The 20779-nt window shown below is 44.2% G+C and overlaps 1 protein-coding gene across 1 annotated transcript in view; it reads right to left on the bottom strand.

Moving 5' to 3' along the window:
- Positions 1–5072: 5072 nt before the first annotated feature.
- Slc16a14 (solute carrier family 16 member 14) overlaps positions 5073–20779 on the bottom strand; it is a 35673-nt gene continuing 19966 nt past the window's right edge. Inside the window, exons 4-5 of the mRNA XM_070015404.1 lie at positions 13785–14741; positions 5073–8624 (exon numbers count right to left, since the gene is read on the bottom strand). Coding sequence (XP_069871505.1) covers positions 8473–8624; positions 13785–14741 — 1109 coding nt within the window. The 3' untranslated portion in view covers positions 5073–8472. The remainder of the gene's footprint in view (positions 8625–13784; positions 14742–20779) is intronic.

Raw genomic sequence — 20779 nt, 5'->3', positions numbered from 1 at the left:
ACCTGTAATGCTAACTTCACAGGAGGCTGAAAGTGGGAGGGCCACAGTTGGAGGCCAGCCCAGGCATAAAGTTCATGAGACCCCCTTCTCAACCAATTATGTGCAGTGGCACATAATTGTCTCACCTAGCAATATAGGGGGTTGAGATCTGGAGGACCATGGTTCTAGACCAGCCAAGGAAAAAAAGTTTACATTACAGGTGGCTTACACCTATATAATCCTAGCTACTCAGAAGGCTGAGATCTAAGGATCCCAGTTGGAAGCAAAGCCCAGGCAGGAAGGCACATGAGACTCTTTATCTCCAATTAATCACTAAAAAGCCAGAAGTGGAGCTGTGGTGCAAGTGGTAGAGCTCTAGCCTTGAACATAAAAGCCCAGGCCCTGAGATCAATCCCCAGGATCCACACACACACACACACACACACACACACACACACACACACACACACACAAATTTGCATCATTCCATCCCAATGGTAGAACCTGGATGGGAAGGGGGAGGTGGCACACACTCATCACCCCCCTCCCCCCCCCCAGTGATGGAAAGTGTAAAATAGGAGGATCAAGGTCAAGATCTAGGAAAAAAATGAGACCTTATCTTAAAATAGTTCAAAATAGTATATACTGGAGGCATGGTTCAATGAGACAGTACTGCCTAGTTAAGTGCCCCCAAGTGCAAATCCTCATGTGGAAGAAAAAAGATAGATAGATAGATAGATAGATAGATAGATAGATAGATAGATAGATAGATAGACAGACAGATAAAGACAGACAGATAGATAGACAGATATAGAGGTAGCTAGATATTTGTATCTTTTTTTTTTTTTTTTTTTGCCAGTTGTGGGGCCTGAACCCTGGGCCTGGGCACTGTCCCTGAGCGTCTTTTGCTCAAGGCTAGCATTCTATCACCTGAGCCACAGTGTCCACTTCCAACTTTTTTCTGTTTATGTGGTACTAAGGAATCAAAGCCAGGGCTTCATGCATGTTAAGCAAGCACTCTACCACTAAGCCACATTCCCAGCCCTAGATCTTGATATGTATATAGATATATACCAGAGTGAGAGTCCACGGTTAATTCAGCCAAAATCACATTACTACATCAGCTGTTATGTGGCCTATTTCAGTACCTTACTAACTTATTATTTTGTCAGAATTCATACAGTATCATGGACCTAACGTTGTGTCTGTCAGCAGCAGCCTTGGGTAGAAAGGCTTTGCCCTTTCTCTGCTGCCTTCTTTGCCATGTGCTCCTAGGCCCTCATTCCAGCAACAGCACACGTGGGCTGTGCTCACTGTGCCTCTTGACAGCTCTCGTGTGGATGGATAAATCTGCTTGTTTATGATGGATGTAACATTTCAGTGTGAAATGTCACAGCATTTTAGAACCTTGCCCATTCTCATCTTTTTGGTCTACTGTATTTCTACTGTTACCATTTATCATTGAAATTGTAAAAAATAAAATATCAATTTTTTCTGATGGTTCATATATATATGATTGTAAGGACAATGGATTTATTACAGTATTTTTAGTTTCTAGTGCTCAGAATCATGTGTGCATGCTAGGCAAACACTCTATCACTGGGCCTATGCCCCTAGCCCCAAAATATTGACAACAGCAAATGTAAATAGTTATAGACTGAAAAATATTTTGCATAGTGTCAGCTTTTACTACTTTTTTTGTCTTGACAGGGTTGACATAACCCATGTATTACACTTCTAACGTAGAATCAAACTGTTTATTTTACTTGGCCCAAGAAGTTAGGCTGAAATGATCACTTTTAGAAGGGGCAGAAGCAGGGACCAACAATACCCTAGGTTCCATGTGTTTGTTTGGTGAGTCCCCTGAGACGGTGCACACTGGGTCTCATAAAACAATCGTTCCACAAACATGAAACAAGCACACTAGTTTTGTGCTCTACATTTTAGTGTAGGTCATCTTCAGTTTGTATTAACAAAATACAGTCTGAGTGGAGAGCCAAGCTTTCCCACCCTGGCAGTTTATTTTTCTTTTCAAATGATAGGTCTTACCATTTACCCAGGCAGGTCTCAAACTGCTGGGCTCAAGGGATTTTTTTTCCTGGTAGCTTAAGAGATCTTCCAAGTACCTGGGACAAAAAAATATATGTCACTATGCCTGACTCCAGCCTTTCAACTCTGAAGCACTGGTTTCATAGTTGCATGTAAAAAATATAGAGGGAGGGCTGGAAATGTGGCTTAGTGGTAGAGTGCTTGCCTAGTGTGCATGAAGCCCTGGGTTTGATTCCTCAGTACCACATACACAGAAAAAGCTGTGGCTCAAATGGTAGAGTGCTAGCCTTGAGCCAAAAGAAGCTCAAGAACAGTGCCCAGTTCAAGCCCCAAGATGGCATATATATGTACTAAGTGACATCCCTTTGCAGAAACACTGCACCTTAGGTTACAGGCTTATCAATATGGATGAAGTCATTGTACAAAGTGTAACACCTCAGCTTCACATTTCTTCTTCTTCATCCTCTTCCTCCTCCTCTTCCCCCTCCTCCTCCTCCTTTTCTTTCTCCTTCTTCTAGTATGGGCCAGGGCACTGTTCCTTAGCTTTTTCTCTCAAGGCTGGTAATCTACCACTTGAGTCACATCTGCACTTCTAGATTTTTGATGGTTACCTGGAAATAAAAGTCTCATGGAATTTCCTGCCCAGGCTGACTTTGAGCCATGATCCTTGGATCTCAACTTCTTGAGTAGCTAAGGTTACAGGAGTAAGCCCCAAGCCCCCAGCCCCCAGCTCTATTTTCTCTTGAAAAGCAATTGTCCCGAGACTGGGGTGCCACTTGGAGCTCTTGGGGTTAGGAGCTACAGAGGACTTCATTTCCTGCTAATCATGTTCTCAGGAACATAGTTCACCACTAGGGAAAGTTATTTTAGTTGGAAAATCTGCTCTGCCTACTCAAAAGTTCTTAGAGGCATAGACTTATGTTCATAGACTGAGTTGAAGTAACCTTAGAGAGGCTAAGAGCAGCTTCCATCTGTTGTCTGCTCTATGCCTTGAAAGCAACAGGTAGTAACCATTTTACTCTGTACTGCATTCTGTAAGAATGTAAAATGTAAAAATACTTTTATTTTTATTTCAGATTTTGGCAGTTGGAACTCAAGGCCTCATATTCATTACACAGGCACTCGAAGCCTGCTCCACTTACGGCTTTTTGCTGGTCAACTGGAGATAAGAGGCTTGCAGCAGACTTTTCTGCCAGGTTGGCTTTGAACCACAATCCTCAGATCTCAGCCTCCTGAGTAGCTGGGATTATAGGCATGAGCCATTGGTGGCCATTTTTGAAAAATGTCTTTGTATCTTTACTATTACCACAGCAGTTTCATTGCAAAAGGTTCCAACTAAAATTTAGCTTTGTTATTATAGCCACTCTTCGGTGGATGTGGCCCAGCTTTGCTTCTGCACACATCATATGAGCAGTCAGGGACACTGGCACCACCTGCCTGCCCTAGGCTTCAGTTCCAATGCTTTGATCAGAAAACTGCAGACAAAGGTGAATGACTTATATAAATGAAGTATGAACCACTGTGAGCACCCTATAGATAATAATGGACCACAGTCCTACACGAAAGGAAATAATGTGAGTCAGAGTGAATAGTGGAATATTTTGCTTGAATATGCTGAGTGAATCTCCAATGTTATGCATATCAGTTGAGCCAGGCATGAATGTGCATGCCTGTAATCCCAGCCTCTATGAAGCTAAGGCAGGAAGATTGCAAGTTTGAAGGCAGCCTCAAACTTTACAAAGTGAGGCTGTGTCTCAAAAATAAATAAATAAATAAATTGCCAGGCACCAGTGGCTCACATCTGTAATCCTAGCTACTCAGGAGGTTGAAATCTAAGGATTGCGGTTCAAAGCCAGCCTGCCTGGGTAGAAAAGCCCCTGTGAGACTCTTATCTCCAAATTAACCACTCAAAAACCGGAAGTAGAGCTCTGGCTCAAAGTGGTTGAGAGCTAGCCTTGAGTGAAAGAGCTTAGGGACAGTGGCTAGGCCTTGAATTCAAGCCCCACAACTGACAAAAAAGAATTAGGAAGTGGAGCTGTGGCTCAAGTGGTGGAGTGCTCACCTTGAGCTGAAGAGCTGAGGGACAGCGCCCAGGTCCAGAGTTCAAGCCCCAGGATTGGCAAAAAGAAAAAAAATTAAATTGCTAAAGTTACTTAAAAGGCAGATTTGTTGGTCCTAACCTCTATAAGGTTCCAACTCACTAAGGAGGCCCAGGTAGCTACAATTAAAATAATTCTGGATGCAAATTTTAAATTGACATTTTATTAAATAAATTTTGATTTAATTTCAATTAAGATTATATGCATAAAGACACAAAATCCACCCCATCTACCAATTTTTCTCCAGAGCCAACCACTGTTAATTTTCTTATTTCTCAGAAGTCTTCTATTACACACAAACCTGTATTATCAATCACAGAAACCATCAGATTTATATTATATATATTGATCTATTGCTAGTATCCATAGATGATCTCTCACTTGAGCCATGCTTCCAGCCCAGCTTTTTGCTCTTTTTTTTTTTTTTTGGTGCTGGTCCTGGGACTTGAACACCCTGAGCTTTTGTGCTCAAGGCTAGCACTATACCACTTGAGCCACAGCTCCATTTCTGGCTTTTTGGTGGTTAATTGGGAGATAAGATTTTCAGACTTTCCTGCCCGAGCTGGCTTAACTACAATCTTCAGATTTCAGCCTCCTGAGCAGCTAGGATTACAGGCATGATGCACTGGCACATGACCATATTCTTTTCTTTTTAGAACAATATATTCGAAACTGTGTTCTAATTCCACATAGAATTGATCTTTTGTTTTTCTTTTTCAAAGTAATGTCATAAATTCCACAGTATGGAGGTTGGAGGTATGACTTAAATGGTTGAATGCTTGCGTAGCAATCAGAAGGCCCTGAGTTCAAACCCAGAACCACTAATAAAAATATCTATCTATCTGATTGCAGATAAAATAATTAATAATCACTACAATTTAGGAGTATTCCCTTTACAGTCCCTCCCCAAATATTTTTTTCCTATACAAAAACTCATTGATCATCTTTAAAGAGGACAAACTTTATTTAGTTATATTTAAATAAAAATCATTTGAGTCTAGGAAGAGCCACCTCTAAAGCACATGATATAAACATACAACTAAGCCTTTGAAAGTATGTCCGGAGCTTTGCGGATAAGAACAAAAACAGGAAACTTTTATTCTCCTTTGTATTATTGTCCTGATGGTGACACAAATACTACAAGCAATCTTTGTCCCATGGGGGCCTCGATTCCAAAGCCACTACTGCCAAAAACACAGGACGCCAGAAAACAACTGTACAAACAGGACATGAGCATGTGTAACATGCACATAATTAAAGCTAGGTCATTAGATCAAAAGAATTTCTGATGTATAATGAGAGTGGACTAGCCAAGTGAATCGGCTCTAGCACCTCAAAACATTCAACAATTAAGTGGTGCAGTCGGACAAATGAGTATAATGAAGCAAAATGTTTGCTTGGTGTCATCCAATCATCATCCTACATATACACAGCATTGCTTTAGCACTTAAGATCATGGGCTAAAACAAATGGAGTATGGCATGTAGTTTATCTTCTGTAATAATGCACAGGCAATTCTCAAATTATTGGAGCTAATATCAAGTATAATATGTGTGTGCCAGTACTGGGACTTGAACTCAGGGCCTAGATGCTAACTGTCCCTTAGCTTTTCTGCTGAAGGTTGGTGCTTTACCATTTGAGTTATAACTGCCCTTCTGGCCTTTAGTAATTAATAGGAGCTAAGAGGCTTATGGATTTGTCTGCCTGGGATAGTTTTGAACCATGCTTCTTAGATTTCAGCCTCCTGAGCAGCTATGGTTACAGGTGAGAGCCACTAGTACCCAGCTCTGGTGTATTTATTAGAAGTGTTTTCATTTCTCTGTCCTGTTAGCTGCTTCTTATTGTTATTTGGGTGCAGTTTTCATTGTCCCTGTACCCCATTAGACTTTAGAGAGTATTGGAGAAGTAGCCAAAGAAAATTTGTTCTTTCAATCCTTTTTCAGCAGCCAGGGTGAACTCAGAGTGGAACTAAACTGCTGACTGAACAACACTTGAAGGGTTTGGGAATGTGGCTTAGTGGTATGCTTGCCTAGCATGCATGAAGCCCTGGGTTTGATTCCTCAGTACCACATACACAGAAATAGCCAGAAGTGGTGCTGTGGCTCAAGTGGTAGAGTACTAGCCTTGAGTGAAAGAAGCTCAGGGGCAGGGCCCAGGCCCTGAATTCAATCCCCAGGACTGGAAAAAAAAAAAGAAAGAAAGAAAAAAGGAAAAGGAAAAAGAAAAGAAAGAATACTTGTGATTCGAATTTCTAAGAGCGTCGCAGCTTCTGATTATCAAGGATAAATGAGATTATGCCTCGTTCATTTTTAGATACATTTGGCCCATCAACACCGCCAGTGATACTAAGAGATTTATTCTGTGTGATGAGCAGATTTGGAGTATCCATTTCTTGTGTGGTGGTGCTAAGGATAGAACCCAGGGTCTTGGCACATGCTGAGCTTTACTACTCAGCTCTGCTTCTCACCCCATAAATAGAAATTTGCCTAATTTAAGATGTGTATAAACAACTACAGTAGCCAGAAATTTCAAAATGCTTCTGAGAAGAATATTCTGCAGTCTGAAAAGTGTTTGGCTTAGAAAAATAGACTTCTCAGATAAAGACAGGTATATATAGGTCGCAGACAGAGGAAATCGATGAAGAGAACTATTTTTAAAGTCTTGCTGAGCTCAGGCAACTGACTGATCTATATAACAGAAGACACTAGAGATGGGCCATGTACCACCAGTGCCCTAGTGTCCCCTGCAGACAGCCAGACCAAAGGAGTCCTCTCACTGCCTTCATAAGTTTAGCAACACTCTTTAGAAATAACTTAGCCACCAACTTCATATGTTATATGAGGTGGCAGAGTTCTCTATTATACTGATTGGGCAGGAGAAATAATTTTTTTTTTTTTGGTCGGTCGTGGGGCTTGAACTCTGGGCCTGAGCGCTGTCCCTCAGCTCTTCAGCTCAAGGCGAGCGCTCTACCACTTGAGCTACAGTGCCACTTCCGGTTTTCTGGTGGTTTATTGGAGATAGGAGTCTCACGGTCTCTCCTGCCCGGGCTGGCTTTGAACCGCGATCCTCAGATCTCAGCCTCCTGAGTAGCTAGGATTACAGGCGTGAGCCACCAGCGCCCGGCTAGGAGAAATAATTTAAAGACACAGGCCAACAATATGAATAGAAGTGTTTGAATTATAGCCCTTGATTGAATGGTTGTGGGTAAAATACAGGTGGGAAACTCATGATTCATGTTAACTTTATGAAAGAGAGAGAGAGAGAGAGAGAGAGAGAGAGAGAGAATGTGTGTCTGTGTGACAGTAGTGGGGCTTGAACTCACAGCCTCATGCTCTTACTTAGCTTTTTCTGCTCAAGGCTGGCACTCTACCACTTGAGCCACAGCCCCATTTGCCAGTATTTTGCTGGTTATTTGGAGATAAGAGTCTCTCAGATTTGTCTGCCAGGAATGGCTTCAAACCATAATCCTCAGCCTCATGAGTGGCCAGGATTACAGGCGTGAGCTACTAGAGCCCAGCTCATTAAAATTTTTGTTGGTTGTGGGGCTTCAACTCAGGGTCTGGGTGCTGTCCCTGAGCCTCTTTTGCTCAAGGCTAGCACTCTACCACTTGGAGCCACAGCTCCACTTCCGGTTTTCTGGTGGTTTATTGGAGTTAAGAGTCTTGCAGACTTTCCTTCCAGTGCTGGCTTTGAACCATGATCCTCAGATCTCAGCCTCCTTAGTAGCTAGGATTGACAGGCGTGAGCTACCAGTGCCTGGCTGAAGTCATCTTTTGTGACTGGATAATTGAATTGCAATTGATAGCCGATGCTGTCTCTCCCTAACTGCAGAATGCTTTCATAAAAAATATAGACCACGTTTCTTGAATTGCACTAAATTAGATTGTTTTGAAATTAAAGCCTGCCTTTGTTCTATATGGAATATCAGCAACTCCCTGTAATAATTGATTTCGGAAAAGCAGTCATATTCTGTGTGCTTGAAACCCAGTTCTCACTGCATTTTGTGGAAACATGCAGTTTTGTTTCTTTTGCCTGTTGGGTTTGAAAGCTTCCGTTCTCTGTGTGTTTGTAGCTCCTAGCCTAGTCCCAGTGGAGGATGAAAGAGAATGGTTCCCACAAGCGCATCCGTATCAGTTATTTAACAGGCTATAAACACAGTCATCTCTAAAACTTAATGTGGTCCCTGATACGTGGCCCAGCACTGCCACTTACAGCTTCGGCCATCACAGCGGCTCTTAAAAGTGACCCAGCCCAATCCTACAAACCAACCCCATATGGTCAGTCTCCTGACGAGGTAGGTAGGCGTGCAACTAATGAAATCAGAGATGAAATGCATATGGGACTCTCACACGTGTGCGTTGTCTATGTGTTTTCTTCTGGATTGTTCTATAATTCGAATACACGGTTGGATGAGTAAAAAGAGTATTCCTATCATGTAAAGCAATCCACATATATAGAAGGAAAAGTCGTATTTTTGGGTGATGTCGTAGATCCACCCTATAAAACAAAAGAAAATATAATCAGTGTAAGTAGCTGCCCAAACTCAGGAACACAAAGTAAAGATTTGCAAATAGTTCTTTTTTTCTTTTTTTCCTTTTTTAATTTTTTTTTGGGGGGTCTGGTCATGGGGCCTGAACTCTGGGCCTGGGCGCTGTCCCTCAGCTCTTCAGCTCAAGGCTAGCGCTCTACCACTTGAGCCATAGCGCCACTTCTGGCTTTTTTTTTTAAATCTTCTTATGTGGTGCTGAGGAATCGAACCCAGGGCCTCATGCATGCAAGGCAAGCGCTCTACCACTGAGCCACCTTCCCAGCCCCAGTTCTTTTTTTCTTTATTAATTTATTCTTTAATGTTTATTATGACACTTGGGCTTGATCTCTGTGCCTGATATTCTTGCTTGGCTTTTTCCACTCAAGACTCTACCATTTGAGCTACAGTTCTTTTGCCTTTCTACTGGCTAACTGGAGATAAGAGTCTCACAGATTTGTCTGTCAGAGCTGGCTTTGAACTGCAGTCCTCAGATCTTAGCTTCCTGAGTAGCTAGGATGGAAGGCGTGAACCACAGGTGCCAATTGGGCCATTGGGCATCTCCGGAGACATCTGCAGAAGTGGTGACCTGGCTCCATGTCCTGGTTAACCAAGCTGCACAAAAGCAGCAGTGAAAGCTAAATCCAGTGCCTCTGCTTCTCTCTCCCTCTCCCTCTCTCTCCCCCTTCTCTTTCTCGGTTATTGTTATTGGTTGTAGAGCTTGAACTCAGGGCCTGGGCACTGTCATTGAGTTTTTCTGCTCAAGGCTACTGCTCTAATACTCTGAGCCACAGCTCCACGTCCAGTTTTCTGGTGGTTAATTGGAGATAAGAGTCCCACAGACTTTCCTGCCCAAGATGGCTTTGAACCATGATCCCCGGATCTCAGCCTCCTAGGATGACAGGCATGAGCCATAGGCACCTGGCACTGCTGCTGCTGCCTCCTCCCCGTCCCCCCTCCTCCTCTTCCTCCTCCTCTTCTCCTTCTTTTCTTCTTAACAGTATAAACAACAAAACCTTCACGACTTGTATGTGTGTGTGTTTGTATTTGTGTGTGTGCACGCGCGTGCACGCACATGCACTAGTCCTGGGACTTGAACTTAGGGCCTAGGCACTATCCTTGAGCTTTCTGGCTCAAGGCTAACAGGACCACTTGAGCCACAGCTCCATTTATGGCTTTTTGGTGGTTAATTGGAGATGAGTCTCACAGACTTGCCTCGGCTGGTTTGGAACCACGTTCCTCAGATCTCAACCTTCTGAGTTGCTAGGATTATAGACATGAGACACCAACACCTGGACTTTAGAACTTTTAAAAAGATATTTCTAGTATATATCAAAGAGACTGGAAAAAGACAGTTAAATTTCATTCATTCTGAAGTATCTGAGCATCACATAGGTTCTACAATGAACTAAAATTTCCAAGTTTGATAAAAATTCACATTTACAGTTATAAATCTGTATTTATGGGGTGCCCTGTAATGGCATATATTTGTGCATTGTATAATGTTTAAACCAGATATATTTATGTTCTCAAGCACTATTTCTCTCTGATAAAATTTTTCAAAATCCTTTTTTGGCCCTTTCAAATGTACAGCATTTCATTGTCTATAGTTACCCTGCCCTGCAGGTGCACACCAGAATTTGTTGGTCCTACCTAATTGAAACCTTTCTCCAAATATCAATGCTTAATCTTTAAAATGTTATGCTGGATATGGTAGCTCACACCAGTGACCCTAGCAACTCAGGTATAAAGTTCTTGGTTCAAGGCCAGTTCATGCAAAAGCAAGAGACATTATTTGAAAAATAAACAAAAAGCAAACAAAGATTGGGGGTGTGGTTTAAGTGATAGAGCACTTTTTGTTGAGTGCAAAGCCCTGCATTCAGTCTCCACTACCCTCCCCTGCAAAAAATAAAATAAAATTGAAACTCTAAATTGCCAGATACAGAACTAAATGCTGTTATCAGTTCTTTTCAAATGAAGCTTTAACATAAGAATCGAACACATTTATATACATTAGTTTTATATACCAATAAGAAAAAAAAATTCTTGTCAAGTTCATGTTTTCTTGCGACTTTGTAAAATGTATTTCAATTTCAGTGGTATTAAAACGTAGTTCTCAACAACTATGAAACACTTTTTATTTACTTGAGTGACTAATTCTGAGTCAGTCTCTTGTTACAGTTCCCAGATAGCCAAGTATGAAAACTGACAAGACTAAGCTACAGACAAGAATTTCAATTAGGGTAAAATATAAATGCTAAAGACTACGTGTAGTGAGTGGCTCATGCCTGTAATCTCATCTACTCAGGAGGCAGAGGTCAAGGGATCAAAGTTTGTCTCAGTGCCAGCTTTGGGTGGAAAAAAAAAACAAAAACAAGCAAGAGTATAATGACCTGTGTTCAAAGCTCCAGTACTGGCACACACACAAAAATTAGTTTCTCATTAGTCTTTTCATCCCTGACAAAAGTTGACGCTGTCATTCAAGAGTTAAGGTCCTTGTGAGAGTCAACAGTAGTTTTAGAGTCACAAATGCTGACAGTTAAAGTAGCTTGACTATTATTAGTGCTGCTTCACGTTGTATTGGGAAATTGGATGGAATCCCACATGGCTGGCAAAGCCCAGACTGCATTTGGTGCAGTCTGTTGCACTTTCCTTTGAAGTGGTGCTCAGAGCTCAGGGCTCTATGAAGTGGTCTGGTCTCCCTCCCTGATCTGGCCTCACCCAGCCACAGGAGACATTTCATGCAGCTTCAAAAGAATTCCTTGCCTGCTGGTAGCGGCTCACGCCTGTAATCCTAGCTCCTTAGGAGGCTGAGATCTGAGAATCACAATTTGAAGCTAAGAGCAGAAAGCCCATGAGACTCTGGTCTTCAAGTAACCAGCAAAAAGCCAGAATTAGAGCTGTGGCTCAAGTGGTAGAGTGCTAACCTTGAGCACTAACCTTGGGACAATGCCCAGACCCCCTGAGTTCAAGCCTCAGGACCAGTACAAATAAAATAAAAATAAAGAATTCTTCTGTGTTCCCTCCCTCTCTTAGGGGGTCCCTGCTTGGAGAATGCCCTAGATCTCCTTCTCATCACCTACCCCTTATCTTTTCTCTCCAAAACAGAAAAATGTCTTTAAAATATATAAGGGCCTTAAACTAAATTGTATTTTTTCTTTAAATCTCGCATCTGAAAGAGCAGTAGGGTAAACATGACTGAGTAAACTGCATATGTGTATGCAGAAACCTGCTGAGCCCCAGAAATGGGCAAGTGAATAGATGGCAATAAAAATAAAATTAACACTGTACCTTTTCCCTGAAAGTGCAAGCATTAGTGAAACCATCACCACCTGCCCCAAGCCTTAAATAACTCACGTCAATTTTTTTGTGGTGGTTATTGCCACTCCTAGGGCTTAAACTCAAGGCCTGGGCACTGTGCTCAGGCTGGCACTCTACCACTTGAGCCATAGCTCTACTTTCTGGCTTTTTGGTGGTTAATTGGTGATGAGACTCTCACAGACTTTCCTGCCTGGGCCAGCTTCAAATCATGACCCTCAAATCGCAGCCTTGTGAGTAGTTGGGATTAAAGGCATGAGACAGGTGCCCAGCACCACGTGCACTTTCTTTCCAACAATATAGTAGACGTTCTGTCCAGCTCGTCTGGAACTGCAATCCTCCCCAGTTCAGCCTCTCATAGAGCTAGAATGACAGGCACACACCCCTGTGCCCAGGCTGGCCTTGAACTGCAGTCTTCCCATCTCAGCCTCCTAACAGTTGTGATTATCACTGTGAGCCACCAGTGTCTAGCTTGAGAAGTGGAAGCTTTTTCATGTGTGGTGAAATGTGCATACCTAGCTCCTGACAGGAAACACGAATTGTTATTGATTAGGTAGTTGACTTCATGCAAATAGAAGAGACAGGTATGGATTTTGGCCAGCCCAAATCCAAAATTTGGCAGAATTTTGCTAGACTATAAATTGGAAGCATGTAAAAAACTATGTGCTATTATTACATCTTTAAGGGAGAGGTACATGCCCAGCAACAGTATAGCGTAAATTAGATGGAGAAGTTCATGTTGCTAAATGATATTATTCAATTGTATATTCTTCTAAATGGAAATGTGTGATTGTCTGACATAGTACTGAATGGTATGATTTTTCAATGGCAGAAGAACCTTTCTGAAAAATGAGGCCACACCTACTTCTGAACGTACTTATATCAAAAAAGGTAACATAAGCAGCAATTTTCTTTGCAGCATACCCAGCTAAGTAGTCATTTCCAGCCCACCATGAGTTGCTAGCAAGAATGTAATGTAGTTATTCAAGCTCTCACATTGCTGGTCACGGCGACTCTACAGTGCTGGGCTTGCATCTCATTTTGACATTAGCTGCTTGGCCCAGAGAGTTAATGAATAGAACATAATGTAGGCAGCCCGCCAGGCTGCTTCCCTCTTGCACAAGTTCAGTGGAAAGAGAGAAGCCAACAGATACGGAAGGAAAAGCCCTTGTAAGCCCTCTACTAGTGAGTCTAGGAAAGCACATTACTCCCGTTCCCAACTCCCCACAGTTCTAATTAATCGGAGATAAGTGGGATTCTGGTAGAACTAAGCCTTTTCTTCCTTCTTCCTTCCCTGCTATAAGTGATAGTGTAGTGACAGGAGCCACAGTAGGTGCTTTGTGATAGCAGGCAATCAGCATGAGAGCAGAGAGGACTTCAGAGTTCCACCTAGGTCCTCCTGGACTCTATGGGTTATACGACACAATTAACTGGTTCATCTACCATCGTGAAGGTGTTGTAAGTAAAATTATTTGTGTGTGTGTGTGAGCGTGTGTACTTGAACTCAGGGCCTGAATGCTGTCCTGTACCTTTTCATATCAAGGCTGGCGGCGCCCTACCCAGAAGCTCCACTTCTGGCTTTTTTTTTTTTTCTGGTTCATCAGAGATAAGAGTCTCCCAGGCTTTTCTGCTTGCTCTGGCCTTGAAGCTCAATCCTTGCATCTCAGCCTCCTGAGTAGGTAGCTAGGGTTACGGGCGTGAGCAGTGGCCCCTTTCAGAGGCATTTTTTGTAGTTGAGCGTTGGTTGATCAGAGTTCCTGAACCCTGCTGGCGGGGGCGGGGGGTGAGGGGGTGGGAGGAAGGGGGGAGCTCACCCGCGAACGGAGGTCCCAGCAAGGCGGAGATGCCGTTGGCGCAGATGATGATGCCGTAGGCGTTGGCCAGGTGTCGGATGCCCACCAGGTCCTCGGTCACCACGGGCATGAGGGAGAAGTAGCCGCTGGAGAAGCCGATGAGGGCGCAGATGACGGCCAGGCCGGCGTAGGTGCGCAGCAGGGGCAGGAGGAAGATGCTGAGGCCCAGCGTGAGGTTGGCCAGGAGGAAGACGGTCCAGACGCGGACGCCGGGCAGGTCGGCCACGGCGCCCAGCACCACCTTGCCGGCGATGTGCACGATGGCGATGATGGAGGTCAGCGGGAAGACGTCGTTCTGCGCCGACAGGTGGTAGAGGTTGACTATCTCCGGGAGGTGGATGAAGGGGACGACGAAGCTGCTGTAGGCGAACAGCGCCCAGAAAACAAAGGCCACGAACACGTGGTTGGTGAAGAGCGAGGCGGCGCCGAAGTAGCCCGCGTGCCACTCGCGGAAGCCCCGGCGCATGCGCCCCGGCAGCCGGCCGGCCGCCTTCACCAGCCGCAGGGCGCGCGGGCCCCGCCCGGGCCGCGGCGGACCTTGGCGCTCCGGGGCCTGGGGGTCACGCGGCGCCTCCTCGTCGCGGGGCCCGCCTTCCTCCTCCCCGGACCTCACCGAGTCGGCGGAGGGCGCGGGGAGGACCCGGGGCGCCTGGGCTCCCGGCCGGGGTCCGTCCTTCCCCGCGGACAGCGGCCGCATGAGCGCCCCGCACACGCACAGGTTCAAGGACACGGCGCCCTGGATGAACATGGCGTTGCGCCACCCGTACTCCGAGCACAGGTACTTGAGCAAGGCGGTCATCAGGAAGGTGCCGAACCCCGTCCCCGTGGTGCTGAGGCCCTGGGCCAGCGCTCGTCGCTTCTGGAAATACCTCCCCACCGTGACCACGGCGGGCAGGTAGGCCATCCCGCTGCCCAGGCCTGTGGGGGGAGAGGGGAGGCAAAGCACGGCAGCCGGTGAGCAAGGCGCGGCGGCCGGGGAGGGCGCCTGCGCAGCCCGCCCCGCTCCGCTGCTGGGGCTCTGAACCAACCCACTGCGAGAGGGCCCCCCGCGCTGGGGCGCACACCCGAAATCCCAGCCACTCAGGAGGCTGAGATCTGAGGGTGACGGTGCGAAGGCAGCCCTGGCAGAAGTGTCCCCAGGAGACTCTTATCTCCAATTAACTACTCAAAAACTGCACCTGCTGCCATGAAGAAGAAGAGGAGGGGGGAGGAGGGGGAGGAGGAGGAGGAGGAAGAAGAAGAAGAAGAAGAAGAAGAAGAAGAAGAAGAAGAAGAAGAAGAAGAAGAAGAAGAAGAAGAAGAAGAAGAAGACAAAGAAGAAGAAGAAGAAGGAGGAGGAAGAGGGGGAGGAAGAGGGGGAGGGTGCTGGTTGGCTCAGGCCTGTAATCTTAGCTACCCCAAGAGGCTGAGATCTGAGGATGGTGGTTTGAAGCCATGCTGGCAGGAAAGTCGGTGAGACTCTTATCTCCAATAAACTACTCAGAAAAAGCCAGATGTGGGGCTGTGGCTCAAGTGGTAAAGTGTTAGCTTTGAGCAGAAGAAGCTCAGGGACAGTGCCCGAGCCCCAAGTTCAAGCCCCAGGACTGGCAAAAAGAAAAGGGGGGGATGTTGGTTTTTGCTCACAGCTGTGGAGAATTGCAGTCTATGGCAAGTGATGGGAAAGTATGGCAGAACCAAAACGGCTCCCCTCCTGGAGGCCAGAAAGCAGAGAAAATAAAGAGCAGCATCCTAACCACCTCCTCCAGGACAGGCCCCGTGACCTAACTTCCTCCCCAAAGGCCTCAGGCCCTAACATGGAATCCCACAGGATACATGGCACCTTCCACATATGGCCTTTGTGGTTACCTCAGGTCTAAACCACAGTTAACTCCTTTCCTTCTATTAGTGTCTACTTACATTTTCTCTTTCTAATAAAGGAATCATACCAAGAAGAAAAAGAAGCTCTGAGAAGCTTTAAAAAGAGCCTCTGCTGTTTCTGGTCCACTGTTTTTCCTGCCAGGTATTGCAGGACAATTTCCTTTAATGTCACACAAAACATCTCTCTTCCATCAGAACGTGAATTCCTTGGGGACAGGACCATCTCAGTTCCAGCACTGCCTGGCTAGGCCTCACAAAAGTATGTATCTGGAAAATGTTTATGTACAAGGGTACAATTTGCGTAACATTGAGGAATGGTCCAATTGGGTCAGCAACAAGTTGGAAGACTAAAAGGAATTATAAACATAAAATATAGGTAGTTACTGGATATCAAACCCACATAATTTTTGCACCTCTGATTTTCAATCCCATCTTTGGAAAATAGGAACAGTCCACTATTTACATTAACAAACACAATGCTGGCAAGGGATGGATATGTGGGAGGACCAGCAGTGTGTGGAAATTACTGTACTTTCCACTCAGTTTTGCCCAGAAACTACAACTACTCCAATTTCTATTTATTTATTTATTTATTTATTGGTTCTGGGGCCTGAACACTGGGCCTGGGCTCTGTCCCTCAGCTCTTCAGTTCAAGGCTAGCGCTCTTGAGCCACAGCGCCACTTCCAGCCTTTTCTTTTTGCTTATGTGGTGCTGAGGAATAGAACCCAGGGCCTCATGCATGCAAGGCAAGTACTCTACCACTGAGCCACCTTCCCAGCTCCAAAACTTCCTGCCATTTTTTTTGGTCGGTCGTGGGGCTTGAACTCTGGGTCTGAGTACCCTCTCTGGGCAATTCAGCTCAAGAGGAGTGCTCTACCACTTGAATCACAGCACCACTTTACAACTACTCCAAACACACACACAAACCTAAAAATAGACAAAATATATAAAAATAAAAAGTAAAATATATAAAGTGATACACTGTTGGTCAAGCAGGTCTATTCTCATCTTTTAGAGAGAGAAACCATGAGCCTCACTTCAGAGGCCCAGTGGACCCCACTTTTTCCTGATGCTCCAGACCGCTCAACATAAAAGCAGCCTAACAGTATAAAGGACATGTCGACCAGTGTCTCTGTGCAGAGCTGAGCCTTTCTTGTTCAGCATGATGTAACAGGGTGAGAGTTACCTGCATGTGGGAGGGGACAGAGCAGTCGCCATCCACAGAAACAATGGCTCCCATCCTCCCGAGCTCGCCACATGCCTGGTTCCATTTCACACGAACCTTCCCAGGCAGCTGCCGTTTCCCCACTGCTAACAATGGAGCATCAGCCCGAGTTTCTCACAAAAGCCCCAGGAAACACTGGTGCCTCATTTACCTTGGAGCTGAGATGTTGACAGAAACAGAAGCCAGTGATCCTTCTGGCGTAGGGGGTTGGATGGATACCAGTGTTTGCAGAGCAACTGAATGAGCTTTTAAGTGACTCTCAGCAGATGGTAGGAAGTCACGAAGCCTTCTACCAAGCCCCAGTGAGGGCTTCAATATCCCAATAAGAAGCATTAGGGGGAAAATGAGTATGAAAAGGACTGGTAGCAGAACATGGTGGTGTATACCTGTAATCCCAGCCTTTGGGAGGAAGAGGAAGGAAGATGGAGAGTTCAAAATCAGCCTGGCTACACAATGAGACCCTAACTTTCAACCAAACTCCGTATCAGTCTTTTTTTTTTTTGTTGTTATTATTACTACTACTATTTTTACTGCTCCTATTTCATTGCATAATGAGTCCAGTGCATCTTGGGGATTACAGGGATGCGCCATCATGCTTTATGTAGTTATTAAGGTGAACTATTCAAAATCTAATCAAGCTCTAAGTTTCCTTCTGTAGCCTAAACTAAAATTAATTTTTAAAAACATTCCAGCTATTTTTATGTTCCTATTTGGATGTATAGTCTGTTGATTGTTGTGTCTAGGTTTTTTTCTTGTGGGGGTGGTGGTGGTGCTGGGGATTGGATTCAGGGTCTCATACATGTGAGACTCAGAGCAAGTACTTAACTGCTAAGTTATACCCTCAGCCCTATCTAGTGTTTTTGAGACTGCTCTGACTTAAACATCATGAAGGTAAAGGTTTCATATAGGTATATCTGGGCACAGGTAACTCATGCCTGTAATCCTACCTACTCAGGAGGCTGAGATCTGAGGATCTAGGTTCAAAGCTAGCCCAGGCAGGAAAATCTGTGAGACCCTTATCTTCAAGTAACTACCAGAAAAGCAGAAGTGGAGCTGTGGTTCAAAGTGGTATAGCACTACTAGCCTTTGAGCAGAAGAGCTCAAGGACAGTGCACAGGCTGGAGTTCAAGCCCCATAACTGACCAAAAAAAAAAAAAAAGAGGAAGGAGCCAATACCCTCTTCCAGAGCAGGCCCAATGACCTAACTTCCTCCCAGTAGGCCTCACTCCCAAAGGGTTTACTCCCACATTAGTCTACCTTCCACAGACCCAAGAGACATCCTGCTCCATCACTTATATTCTAGAGAGGCCCATCCAGAACATTCTGTTTAAGAGGAAACCTCCCCCTTCTACCACTTCCATTCCCCAAAGCCCCTACCCTACTCTACTTTTCTTTGTTCCTATGGGACTGAGGCATATGGTTTATGTATTTATAATGTGTACTTTATTTGGTGGTATTGGAGTTTGAACTCAGGGCCAAGAGTTTGCTAGACTGGCACACTCTTACTTGAGCCATGCCTTCTTCCCATGGCATCTACTGCTTACGGTCTGCCCAGGCCTCTCTTTGCTAGACTATAATCTTCACAAGGGCAGGGTTTTCTGTTTTGATCGCTGTTCTAGCACACGGCCTGGCACATAGCAGATCAATGGCAGCAAGTTCTATGGCAAGACGCAATGGTCAAATTTTGATATAATAGCAACCTTTTTTTTTTTCAAGCAAGATGAATTTTACATCTTTAAGGCTAAAGTACAAAGAAAGCTGGCTGCAAAATAGGTGCATTTGGAGCTGGTCACCAGTGGCTCACACCTGTCATCCTAGCTACTCGGGCGGCTGAGATCTGAGGATTGTGGTTCAAAGTCAGCCTGGGCAGGAAACTCTGTGAGACTCTATCTCCAACTAAACCCTAAAATTTAGATGTGGAACTGTGGTTCAAGTGATAGAACATTAGTCTAAGGACCAAGCTAAGGACCGTGCCCAGGCCTGGAATTCAGGCCCCAGAACTGGTATACACATATACACACCAGAAAATAGGTGCATCTGTGGCCATTCTTAAAACACCAATTTCAGCCCTGCATTGATTAATGACAGGACTAGTCCTGAGAAATGTGTCCCTAGGCCATTTGTCATTGAGCAAACATCATAAAGGTACTTACACAATGGCAATGTCAGCCAGTGATCCAATCTCATGGGACCAGTCATAGGTACAATCTATCACTGACCCAAATGTCATACAGCCCAGCCTGCATTTATTACAGAACCCACAGATTCTTTGATATTAGGTATGATAGCAGTATTATCAACTCTACGACACTATTGGGAATATACAATAGAAAGAACCCAGATGTCTTGAGTATGAATCCTATTCTGCTTTCCTTAAGGAACATATGACTTTGATCAAGTCAGTTAAACACTCTTTGGCTCAGCTTTCTCATTAGTAAGTCAAAGACAACACCATCTGCTGTTTCTGTGTTGTCCTGAGATACATAGAATTTACATATATTTGCATCTATTACACATGTAAATCATATGTAAATGTAACCTACCTGTGTGGTAACAAAGGATCAATTAGTGTTAATCTCTTACTTCTCACAACAAGCTACTGGCTAATGAAACATTTTAAATCCAATTCAAAGTAAGGTTTTAACAAACAACGATTTAATGAATTTTCATATACCCATCACTTCCACAGTTAGCAACTCAGGACCAATTTTGTTACCACCTCCTCCATATTATTTTGAAGCAAATACTGAATATATTATTTTATGTAGGAATACTTTAGGATAAATCTCCAAATGTCAGAATTATTTAAGCAGCATAATCATATCATCTCATTTGAATAAAAAAATAAACAATTCCTTGATGTCCTCAAATATCCAGAAAATGTTCAAATTTCCAAATGTCTCATAGATAACTATTTATAAAAATACAAGCACTTGTGTGCTTAAATCAGGATCAAAAAGAGACCCACATGCTGCTTTGTTGATACCTATGCTGAGTCTCTGTTGGCTTTTTCTTCTTTTCCTTGCAGTTTGTTTACTGAAGAAACGGGGTCATTTGTCCTGTGGAATTTCCTCACACTCCAGATTTTGCCAACGTCACAAAATAGTTTAATTAAGAACATGATCTATCAATTATGGTCATTAACATCCTACATTGTGTTTTGTTTTTGTTCTTTTTGAAAAAGGCCTTAAACTTGCGATTCTCCTGCCTCAGCCTCCAGAGTGCTGGGATTACAGGCGGCTACCACCATGCTAGTAACACCTTAAATCTCATATAGCTATAGATTTCTAAGCAGCCATAGTATAAAATGACCCATGGGAACAGGACTGATGGGCATGAGCAGAACAATGTTAATTCTACCTGGTATAAAATACATGCTTCCAACAATGCAGCAGTGGCACTCACTAGACACTATGTTGCAAATGAACTATACAACTTGAAGGTGGGGATGGGAGGGAAAAACTGGGAGAGCAAGGGAAAGGGTGACATTTACAAAAAGAAATGTACTCTTCATCTGACTTACGTAACTGTAACCACTCTAGTACATTACCTTTATACCTTTATAATAACAATAAAAGTTTATAAATGTTTCCATGTATGAGGAACAAAATCTGTATCCAGTGTTACATGCATCAGATTTCTGCTATAAAGCCCATTCATGCTTGTACCAGCATCCATCCTCCCCCTTTTTTTTTTTGGTGGTCCTGGAGTTTGAACTCAGGGCTTTGCACTTGCTAGACAATGCTCTACCTCTTGAGACATACCCGAAGCCTTTTTGGCTGCAGTTAATTTCCTTCCTTCCTTCCTTCCTTCCTTCCTTCCTTCCTTCCTTCCTTCCTTCCTTCCTTCCTTCCTTCCTTCCTTCCTTCCTTC

The sequence above is a fragment of the Dipodomys merriami genome, unplaced genomic scaffold (assembly GCF_024711535.1).
Source record: "Dipodomys merriami isolate MVZ:Mamm:240054 unplaced genomic scaffold, mDipMer1.0.p SCAF_1, whole genome shotgun sequence".
In the NCBI taxonomy this organism is placed as follows: domain Eukaryota; kingdom Metazoa; phylum Chordata; class Mammalia; order Rodentia; family Heteromyidae; genus Dipodomys; species Dipodomys merriami.
The sequence above is the reverse complement of the archived record's forward strand: the minus strand, read 5'-3'. Positions and strand labels throughout refer to the sequence as shown.